At 35.8% G+C, this 12106-nt stretch overlaps 1 protein-coding gene across 1 annotated transcript in view; it reads left to right on the top strand.

Annotated features, from left to right (window-relative positions):
- TTC27 (tetratricopeptide repeat domain 27) overlaps window positions 1–12106 on the top strand; it is a 223312-nt gene that overhangs the window by 61314 nt on the left and 149892 nt on the right. Inside the window, exon 8 of the mRNA XM_006882399.1 lies at window positions 810–876. Coding sequence (XP_006882461.1) covers window positions 810–876 — 67 coding nt within the window. The remainder of the gene's footprint in view (window positions 1–809; window positions 877–12106) is intronic.

The following is a 12106-nucleotide window of genomic DNA, read 5'->3' as shown; positions in this document are numbered from 1 at the left end:
TCCCATTCATCTATTTTATCTTCTCCTGGTTGTAGATTTTTTAGGATACTTGGAAGACTGTTTATGTTGTGGATTAGGATTACTAGAACCTTTGAGCTTTGTAAAGGTCACATCTAACACAATTTGCTTTTTCCTTCTTGATATTTTTTTTTCACTCTGCGATTCATTCATGTTACTATGTTGCTTCAGTTCACTTTGCATTACAGGATTCATTTGGATGAATATATCACAACTTATTCAATGTCCTTTTAGACATTTGGATTGCTAGTAGTCTACTGTGACTATTTGGGTATCTGATTGAAAATGCACACATTTAAGAATTCTCTAGCCATTATACCAGGAAGTAGAATTGCTGAGTTAAAGATAAGTGAATATTCACTTTTTGAAAATTATTCTTTCAGGTTATACTTAGATCACCAAGTTCTAATTCCTCCTGTTTTTTTACTGTGATGTCTTAATTTTTTCCTGTTTAGTAAACATTGCAACATGTTTATTTTAAGGCATGCTTAATAAACAATAGTTGCTACGATAGTGACTTAGTATATATTCTGTGTTGAATTAAAGATTTCTTTTTTAAAATGGTAATGAAGTTATATTGATCTTTAGTATACTAACCATGTTTTCCATGTGATACAGAAGGAGTTAGTCAATATATTTATCTTTGACAAACTACTTCTATATATAATATTGTAATCATGTAAAAATACGTACTTTCAAATGCTAAAAGTCTGTTGTGATTTTTGAAAATTTTTATTACGTTAAGTAAAACATGCATTTTAGAATTAACATACTCTTCTTTTAATTTAAAGTACAAATTTACAAAAGAATAATCCAGTTCATAAATTAACCGAAGAGGAGCTGTTGGCATTTACATCTGTGAGTAATATCTTTTCTTTTCCATTTCAGTTTCTTTTCTTGCAAATTATTTTGCTCAGATTATTAATTTTGAAACATTATCATTTAAGAACAAAACCCCTCATTTGCATTCCTAAACTACTTACATTTTCCTAGTGACATAACCGTTTTTCTTTGTAGTTGCTTGAAATTGAAGGCAGTAACCATGTATTTGTTCATTGTTTTATCCTGGGTCATAGACCAGTATCAATATGTTTGTTGATTAAAAAAAACCAAACCAAAATCAATGGAATGTGAGTCAGAGTTTGAATCCTTACTCAAAAGCCACAATACTATGTAAGTTTATGTGTCCAAAACTGAAGGTGCTGCCTTACGTGAATGTGTTAAGAAAGAGAAGAGCAGGGCACTAAAAGCAGAAACAGGTGAGCCTCAGTTACAGTACAAGGTTACAGCACTTGAGAAAGGACAAGTGTCGGAGCCTGAGGGCTTCATCATTCAGTGATGCAGAGCACTCAAGAAATGTGGAGAAGGAAATAGCTACTGGATCTGACAGGGAAGCATTGCTTTGATCTAGGACAGCTATGGTGGAGTATCCAGATAATCACCTCACTACAGAGACTGAGGGACATGGGAATTTAAAACCTAAAATATCTGATGATGAGCATATTGGTAAAATGGTGAAAAAGAAAATGAAAAAAAAAATACATAGTTGAAGAACTAATATCAAAGGAACATTTTTAAAGAGGAAAAAAGTCATAGAGGAAGCTATGTGTTTAGCTTTCTGGATAAAAAAAGGTTAATGAACACAAGTTGCTTTAATATATATAACTTTTCAAAGGCACTCATAACAGTTAAGAGTCATACCATTTTTCTAAGTAACAAGAAAGCAAATTTATTTTATACTACACATAATTGTATCTGTCTGTACTGTTGAAACTGACTTAGGTACTGAACCTTTTGGATGGCTGAAATTGTTTCCTTAATTCTGTATTCTTTGAAGTCTTTGATGTTTATGATTATATTATTTATATTTTAAGCAAATTTTTGGAAATACCCCAAAATTTGTGGAAATTTTTTGAAATATCATTACATATGTCATAAGGAATTTTTTAAGTAAATGTATTACAAATAATTTTTTCTCTTTCAAAATATTTTCAAACTAACACAACTTATTTTATAATTTATATTGAACTACCACTAATTAAATATTTATTAATGATTATTAACTATGGTTAGTATTTTAAATAATTGTGAGAGAACATACCAAAATTATTATTATTACACTGAGAAAATTTGCTATCAGGAAAATCTCTTTCTCCAGAATGTTAAATTGCGGTTTAAACACTAAGGTGAACCTGACTGGAAGCCATGGTATTTTCACTTGCTTCCTGTTCATCTGAAAGTTGACAGTAAATAAGGGTGGCAGAAGAAGAATGGAGACTATGCCATGGAATGCTAAAAGAACAAAGTAATCTGTCCTGGAAGAAATGTATTCAGAGTGCTCCTTAGAGGCAAGAATGGTGAAAATTTGCCTCACATACTTTAGGAAAGTTGTTAGGAGAAGCCAGTCCTTGGAAAAAAGGCATCTTGTTAGGAAAAGTGGAGGGTCAGAGAAAGAGAGGGATGCCTTTAGCAAGATAGATTGACACAGTAACTTTGAGGACAAGCTCAAATATGGCAGAGATTTTGAGGATGGTGCCGGATAGGGCAAGAATCTGATCTGTTGTTCGTAGCGGCCCAGTGAATCATAGTTGACCTGATGGCACACCAACAAATTTTCTTGTGATTGTCATTGTGTGTCTGCTCACCCCTTTTCTTACTATCTTCAGGAACTCTGGTTTGGAATGGTTGAATTAGAACTACCTTTTTTTTTCCCCCCCCCGACCCCAGAACTACCTTTTTTTAAAAAAAAAGTTTATTGTGATTTGAGTGGCATCCGAATTATTGAGGAATAATGATGTCAATTTGAGGACTGAGGTGTTTCTGATTCAGGCCATAGTCTCTCCGATTGCTTGCTATACATCTGAGAGCGGGACAATGAATAAGGACAGAAAAAGAATTGACACCTTTGAGCTGTGGTGTTGGAGAAAAGTACTGAACATCCCATGGATGGCCAAGAGAACAAACAGAACAAACAGATCTTAGAGAGGGTGCAGTCAGAGTGGACTTCAGAGGCAAGAGTGATGAGGCTTCACCTCACATACTTTGGGCAGGTTGCTAGGAGGGGCTATTCCTTGGAGAGGGACATGATACTGGGAAGGGTGGAGGGTCGGTGAAGCAGAGGAAGACTCTCAACTGGGTCGATTCACATGGTGACTGCTTCAGTAGGCTCTTGTATGTCAGGAAGTGTAAGGATGGTGTGGGATAGAACAGGGTTCACATCTTTTGTTCACAGAGTTGCTATGAGTCGTACTCGACTTGATGGCACCTAACAAGAACACCACCAGCACTAACCCTCTTTTTCTTAATATCTTCAGGAACTCTGGTTAGAAATGGATGAAATAGAAATACCTGTTTTTCTGTAAATGTTCATTAAATTATTAAAATTTAAAAAAAAAATACCCGTTTGTTTTTTTTTTAATCTACAAGGCAAATTGGTTTTTCACTCAAAAATTCATGTGTTTTATTTTAGTACATTAATAACAATACCCACAATGTAATAGCACTCTTTCTATTTCCCAGTAAAAGTATTTTAAATAAACATATTTAAAGTCATTTTTAAAAGTATATTCTACTTTTTTCAATATCCATTCACTCAGCTAATATCTATTTAATAATTATGTACCAAGCAATATTCCTGTTATTGGTAAGAGAGGAAAGATTTATATAATCTGAGGAGAAACTGGAATTTATGTGCCTATTATTGGGAATATAGCAATAAACAATTTCAGTTTCATTCTGGTGGGGAAAATAACAAATGAAACAGAGAAATGCACTTTTTTAAATACAAGTGCTAAGTAGAAGGACAAAGCAGTATGAGAGCAGCTGTTTTCACCAGGCTACTTGAGTGATACCGCAGTGGAAGGTGAGAGCTCATTTGAATGCAGATGTGTATGAAGTGAGGACATAGAAGGAGGAGGGTCTGGGAAGATTGTATGCTGCAGGAGACCTCAGAGGTGAGGGTTTCTTTTGATGACTGACAGAATCAGAGATGTGAGATAAGATTTTGTGGTTGTGAGGTGCCATTGAAATGAGTATGATTAATAGTGACCCTATGAACACAGATCTGAACCCTGTCCTGTCTTATGCCGTCTTCACAATCTATGATATACTTGAGCCCACTGTTGCAGTTACTGTGTCAATATACCTGGTTGAAGGTTTTTCTCTCTTTCACCATCCCTCCACCTTCCCGAGCAGGATGATCCTCTCCAAGGAATAGCCTCTCCTAGCAACATGCCCAAAGTATGTGAGTTGAAACTGCCATCTTTGCCACCATGGAGCACTCTGGCTGCACCTTCTCCAAGGTAGTCTGTGGGATACTCAGCACTCTTCTCCAGCACCACAATTCTAAGACAACAATTCTTCTTGAGTCATATTTATTCACTGTCCAGCTCTCAGCAGCATAGCAAGTGATTGAAAAGCCCATCACCTGAATAAGGTGTTTGTAAGTCCTGACGTCATTATACCTCAGTGATTTGAAGAGGTCCCTGACTGCAGACTTTTCCCAACACAGTATGTCTACTCATCTGACTACTGGTAAGAAGGAAAATATTCCCATGCTTGGTGGATAATCGGTTACCATCTTTTTTGGGCTAACCTTACGAGCAGTTCATAGTATCATTTGTATGATCCACAGTTACCCTGAATAGATACTACTCTGTATTCAAGCCCACCTGAGCCCCACCACCCCATTTCCTATTAATTCTGGGATTTTTCTTTCCTTCTTTTATAGTCTTTTCTTTCTTCATTTATTTTCCAAGATTTTACTGAGATGGTTATCTCTTGTAACTTCTCATAGTAATTAAAGTCATCATTTCTAGCTTACAATGAGTTTGTAAATTCAAGTTTCCTACCTTCCCACAAAGGCTTTGTGTGATACCATTTTCCTGCTTCCTCTTTTTTCTCGAGCTTGCTTCCAAATCAGAACTGCCCTCTGAGCTCAAATCATTTTGCATGTTACCTCTTTGAATAAAATGATACAAACAGCTACACTCAACTTTTTAAAGAGGTGAATTTGTTTATCTCAAGTGAGTTTTTAGGAACTCCACATGTATTTTTTTCCTTCTGTTTCCTTTTTGTTATTTTTGAGAACCTGGCATAGGGTATGCCATAGTATGTCAAGTTGCTAACCAAAAGGTCAGTAATTCAAACTCACCAACTTCTCTGCAGGAAAAAAAGATGGGCAGTCATATCCCAAAAAGATTGTCAGCTTGAGAAGCCTGTTGAAGGTTTGTTGTGAGTGAGACTTAACTCAATGGTAGGTTTTCTGTCCACTGGCATCTTATTATCAGACTTAGATGGATTAGAACTGATCCCTGGTTTCAGTGGAGAAGGCAATTTTATATCCTGTGTAACTGTGAGTGAATGTGTGTTTGAGACAAAAAGGGGCCACCCTTTGCTCTACTAATTTCTCCACCTGTCTTTTGGTGAGATTATTTTTGACTTAATTATAATTATTTATCTTCTAAGCAAGATCATAGACTCCTAATTTTGGGTTCTGTTCTGTGAGTTGTATAAGGCTCGCTTTAGTACTTTGGTGTTTTATTCCTAGTGTTATTAAATAGATGTATATCCTGCATCTTGGTGCTGCCCTGGTCCATTTAGTTCCATAATTTAGGTAGTGTAGTGTTAGGTGGTAGGAAAGGCACTTGCACGGCACATTGTGTTAAAGGTTGGGCTGCTAACTGACAGATTGGCAGTTTGATGCCACTAGCTACTCCAAGAGAGAAGTATGGGTAGTCTGCTTCTGTTAAGATTTCAACCTCAGAAACCCAAAAAGGCGTTTGGACTCTGTCCTATACAATTGCTCTGAGTCAGAAACAACTTGATGATAGTGAGCGAGTGAAGTGATAGGAAAGATCATCATTTCTCTTATTTTCTTCTTCTATAAAATCAGGGAGCTGGTTATCTGCCCTGTGTGTGGTACTGAAGACTTGCTCTCTCTCTATATATATTTTCTGTTTTCAAGCAAGATCCCACCTCTTTGGAATTGACTATAGATGTGGAAGAGAAAGGAGCAATGAGGCGAAAAAAACCCAGTGTTTTTCTTGTGGGACAAGACAAGCTCTGACAACAGCAAGGTGGCCTGTAAGTGGCATAGACCAGAGTGGTGAATTATTAAAGCTGTAATGAATCTTTGTCCTCTATAGATAAAAAAACCAAGTATATATGTGAACATCTTAATAATTCTACCACAAGATTATAAGTAGTTTGAAGGATAGCAAAAGATAGCAAAATTTGAAGGATAGTAGTAGGCCTTGAGTAAGTATTTGGTGAATAAACAATGTCTAAGCAAATCTTTAGTGTATATTTCTTTTCACTTCACCTACCTTCTCTATTTTTTCTCCTCTTATAAGTTAATCACATTAGTCAATGATTATTAGTGCTAATCAATGATTATTTGAAAAAAAAGTGAATGTAAACTTTCATCCAAATAAAAGAAAGAAAATGCACATCTAATGTGCATCTAAATAAAAAAATTTATTGAATAAACAAATGTTGGTTTATTATTCGTGAATTAACTCCAGTTAGATAAGTTCCCTGAATTTTACAAAAATGATGGTGAAATCTCTATTTCAGAGGTTTTTTTTTGACATAATTTCCATGTTGGTGTAGCATATTTAAATACAAGTGAGAAGTATTGGGAAAGTATTTCAATTCAGCAATATCAAAGGCTTATTCTAATAGTAGTATTTTATTTTTTTAGCATTGTCAATATGTGCTGCTGTTCTTGAGATAATATATCTACTTGTTTCAGCAAAACTGAGTGAGTCATAGTAAAAAATAACCCATATTGTTTCAGGGAGCCATTTAAGTGGAATCATCTTGATAATTTAAATTTAGCTATGTTATCTAAAGTTACTTCCTTTCAGATGAGCCAAATCAGTGACATTCAGTAATGCTGTTAATTTCCTTTCATTGTTGAAAGTAGGGGCACACGGTAGCTAATTCATACTGGTGTTTCAGTTTTTATTGGCAGAAACTTTGCTTTATGTTTGAATTGATTCTAGCAACTTGCCTTTGCAGTGTTTGCTGGAAGCCCAAAGGTGTCTGTAAGTGAATAAAGGGAAAACTAGAGCTTTCAGAGTTAGACATTGCATGTGTTTTTTCTTTATGCTGTTAACTTTAGATGCCTGTGGCACAAGTATTTAATATAAGTGGAAGAATATGCTATTTAGAGCTCCATTTTGAAGAATTTGGACCCTCAGCATCTAAAATAGACTATTCATGTTTTAAAATGTATGTTGAATTGAATTTTGACCCTTCTGAAGAAAGCTGTGATGGGCCTACTGGTAAGGAATTGTGCTGCTAATTAAAAGACTATGAGAGAAAGATGGACAGTCTCCTCTTGACTCTGAACCCGCTGGAGGAGAGCTGTGAGTTCATTCTGACTCAACAGTAAACAACACATAATGTAAAACTGAAAAGATTTCATAAAGCAGGAAACATGATTATACAATATGGTTGTTAGGTGCTGTCTAGTCAATGCACAAAGAACAAAACACTACTACCTAATCCTGTGCCATCTTCATAGTTGTTCATAAAGTTAGGTATAATGATTTTGAGCGATTGCCTGTATTAACAGACAAAAAATTTCTCTTTAGGAGAATTTATTTATATCTGTCAGTGACATTTTTAGAAAAATCTATATTGGGCCCAGACCTAAGCTAGTGTTGAATGACAAAGATTAACATTTGTGTATTTTGAGAGGTGAATATATAGAAATTCTTTGTAGTTTTTTGTAGCTTTTCTAAACAAGGGCTAAACAGTTAATAAAATACATCTGCTATAAAATTTTGTGAACACTGAGCAAAGCCCATTTTCATGGCTAGGCAGTTATTGTAGGGGTAGAGTGAGTGTACAAGCAGGGTCTCTGGGGTCTAGTCCAGTCAATGTTAAAATTCTGTTGATCTTCTTCAGCCAGTTATTGGATATCAACCATTTGTCTTGTCCCTGTGATCCTTGCTAGGTCAGATATTTACCAGTGACTGCTCTTTAGTAGCAGAGAAAATAGGAAAGCGGTATGCAATAAACCCAAGAGTTTAAATTAAAGCAAAAGAAAGGAAAGCATTAGGCCAGAGAACAGAGGCCTCTGCTTCTGGCAGTAAGTCAAAATGCTCTGAGAAGTCCACCACACAGAAACCAAATCCTGCGAACGGCATAATCATTCAGACAATGAAGAGAGAGAGGAGGCATTTCAGGATTCTTTACACCCAATTTAAACAGGTGTATACACATAAGCACCTAGAGAAATTAGGAGTTATGGCTGGGGTAAAAAATGAGAGGTAAGGATCTGAGTCCTCAGCAATAAGCAACCGTCAGTGGAGTTACCGGAGAAGAATAACACTGCCAGGTTTTCCCATTGAACCAAGAGCTTCAAGCATGTCTCAGCAACCAAAACTACTTGTTGATTGAGAACTCATTCATAGTTGACCCTCCTTTGGATTTCCGAGGTTGTCAATTACTTGGGAAGATACTGCCCATCTTTCTTCTTTGGTGTCACTGGTAGATTTGAACTACCAGATAAGTGCAGCGTTTAGGTATAACTCCCTACATCCTATTTTAAATTCATGGTACAGCTCTGTAAGAAAAATACCTGGGTTCAAATTGAACAGGGATTCCACAAGTAAAGATCAACAGGAAAAAGGAAGGTAAGCACTGTGATTAAGAGTCAACAGAAACAACCTAAAACACATTAAATGCTTGCACAAATTGGAGTTGCAGTTTCATTCTTTAAAGGGCTATTTTGGGGATCCGGTGCCTTTCAGCTTGCGATACTGGTGGTAGCTATGCCAGTAGTATTTCAAATACCAACCGGATCACCCATGGGGAACAGGTTTCAGTGACATGGTGATCACATTCCAAAAATTGGCCAGTGAAAATCTTAGGAATATTAACAGAACATTGTTTGACTTGCTTGTTTTGGGCATTTCAACAGGAAGCATCATATTCTAAATTAAGACATTGTGTTTGGTCAAGTAGAGGCCAACACCCGCAGAGTAAGGTGTATCTGAGTAAGACGGATTGGCACAGTAGACACATCCTGACTCAAAATTTCTGGCAGTTAAGTAGATGATGAAGAATATGGCAACATTTTGTTTGTATTTTATTGACTGGCATTAGATGATACAGATCATAACAAATTAAATGTGATACTATAAAGAATGAGAATTACATTCTGAACATTATGCTTATGTGGAACAAGTACATGGATCAAGAAGGAGTTTGAAGCAGCACAAGGATACCGCATGGTTGAAAATCAGAAACAGTGTACAGTAGGATTACAGTCTTTCTCTTTATTCTCAAATAATCTGCACAGCGAGATTCTATGAAGAAAAGTGTGGCATGAGGATATAACATGGTGTCAAAGGATGAAAATTTAGTCTCAAAACAACTTGTGGTATTTTTTTTAAAAAAACTTTTTTATTTTTTGTGTATCAACAGGTTGAATCTTACTGCTGCAGGAGGATATGCACCTCCTTTTTCAGCAGAGCATCTGGTGGATATGAACCGCATACCTCTGGGATTGCAGTGCAGCTTCTTGACACTAGGCCACCAGAGCTTGCTACAACTTTTTAAATATTGTGTGATGTTGAATCAGAACCAACTAATAGCTGACTCTCCAGTGGGTTTTCAGAGCCAATAAATCACACAGGCAGACATTCCCCATCCATCTCCTGTGGAACAACAGGTGGTGGATTCAAACTGCATGCCTTTGAGATTGTAGCACAGCTTCTTACTACCAGGAAAGCAAGCCTGCTTTATACAACAAAGTGAAAGATACGTCTGATAGTATTGATCAGGCTGTCCTAGGCAGTCCAGTGACCTACTACGCTACTGTATTTGCTTTTTATGTGAGAATTTGCAGTGTACTGAAAAGATAGCTTCAGGAGCTGGTGATCTAGAACCAAAGCTTGCTACTATATCTTGTGGAAAAAAATACATAAAATATAACTTTTGCTGTATGGAATTTAAATTTAACCAAGATTGGATCAATTTATCAAAATTATTAGCCACACCAGCTAATTTAAGCTACAAATACTTCTTCATAGAATTAAGTACAGCCTCTAATTGGATATTAAAGAAGAAAATATTTAGAACAAAGCCATCAAAGAAAAGTGTGTTAACTAAGATGGATTTGAGTTAGTCTTTGAAAGACAGGTAAGGTGTAGGTCAAATGACAACATGAGGAAACCAGTAAAGTGGAGGATGCACTGGCAGGTTTCGCTTATGATTCAGTTTCCTTCTGACTCTAAGATGGTTTTTGGTGTAAATGCAGTGATTTTTTCCAAAAAGATTAGGGATTATTGCAATTTTAAAATCAGTATTTTTAGGGAATTCTGGTGGCCTACTGGCAAGAGCTGTGCTGCAATCCCGAAGGCGTGAGTTTCGAGTCCACCAGATGCTCTGCTGGAGAAGGAGGGGCAGTCTCCTCCTGTGCCAGTTGGATTTGATTTGACGGTATGCAACAAGAGAGAAAGAAAAAATCAGTATTTTTATAAATCCAGTCTTTTTGTATCTTTAAATCAAATTTATCTTTGAGATCAAATATCAGAAAATTCCATGCTTTATTACTAAAGATACAACTGCCATCCCTTCACCCCAACCACCTGGTCACAGTGCTGCTTATTAATATATTTTAAATTGAGGACTACTTGTACTGTTACTCTCTTAGCTGTGTTGGTATATTTGCTTAAGGTAATAGAAAGACTTAGGGGGAAAAGGATTTGAAATAGATTTTCAGTAGTGATGGGCAATCTTCTCCTGAGTTAATAAGTGCTTTTGAAAACATACGGGAGGGTCAGCAATTAGTTGATGATGACTCAGTGGCACACACAACATAGATTAAGGATTAAGTAATTGAACTTCTGTTCTACTTCTCCTGGGAAAACATTATAGATTAAAAGACTGGCTGTCTGTTGGTCCAAGTTTAAAATTGATGATCTTTTAACTAGATTATTAAGAAAGGGAATAGTTTGTGTTTTGTATGTTTCTTTGTTCCTCTTTATACATTCAGCCTAACGTGGATAGGCATAGTGCATAATTTAATTTTAGTTCAGGGAAGCCTTATTTGACTTCAGTATAGCGAAACATTCTACACCCACACAAGAGAGCCTGAACTGGCATTGATTTGTGTATGGAAAAAGCCATGCTCTGAAATCTCATTGTTGGTTAGAGGAGGGTGCCATGTAAAGAGATGTAAAGAGATCCTGCTGATCTTGGAAGATTATTTGAAATATACAATGATAAAAAACATTCCAACTCATCTTTGCTGTTAGGCTATTTTTTTACTACTTTTCTGTGTGAGAGGAAATAAGGAAAAATTATTAGCTGAATAAAAGAATACATCTTTCTGTACATATTAGTAAATGTTATTTTTTTAAATGTGAATTACAGTGGTATCCATTGACTTTTTCCTTTCAAACATTTAACTAAATATTCTCTGAAGTTAGATTATTTGAAGTCCTTCTTTAGTCTTAGTATGTCAGCTAAAGTGATAAACTTCTGTTACTACTTGTACAGTAGTTATCTCTTAATCTTTAATAAATGCTTCCATTTGATCTAAATATATCTTGCATGTGTTACGAACTATTGATAGGGTAGATTTAGTCTTTGAACTTAAAAAAAAAACCACCCGACTGTACCTGTAAATAAAAGAGATCTTTCTAGAGTTCATTTTAAAATCCATAATGCAAAAAGTATTCAGCATATGAAAAATTAAACTGCCTTATTGAGTTCCTAATACAAATTTTGGTAAATAAGAGTTTAGAATTTAAAATTTTCTTTAAGCAGCCATACAGTTGTTATCACTTATGTTTATTTGGTTTCTGCTTGCTTTTAATGTAATCTTGTAGGAAAGCTTATGCTTATAAATAGAACAGAATTCTTTGTTGGTGGTGGTGTTAGGTGCTGTTGTGTCAGTTTCTTCTCATACAGACAATATGAACAACAAATCATGTATGGCCAAGCACAATCAATAAGAGTGCATCTAAATTCCAAAATCAATCTCCATAATAGTCTATGTGTTTCCTACTGCCAAAGGGGCCCTTTAGAGTAGTGAGAGAAGATCTTCACCCTGAAACCCACAGCG

The sequence above is a fragment of the Elephantulus edwardii genome, unplaced genomic scaffold (assembly GCF_000299155.1).
Source record: "Elephantulus edwardii isolate Elephantulus edwardi_28Jun2011 unplaced genomic scaffold, EleEdw1.0 scaffold00019, whole genome shotgun sequence".
In the NCBI taxonomy this organism is placed as follows: Eukaryota; Metazoa; Chordata; class Mammalia; order Macroscelidea; family Macroscelididae; genus Elephantulus; species Elephantulus edwardii.
The sequence above is the reverse complement of the archived record's forward strand: the minus strand, read 5'-3'. Positions and strand labels throughout refer to the sequence as shown.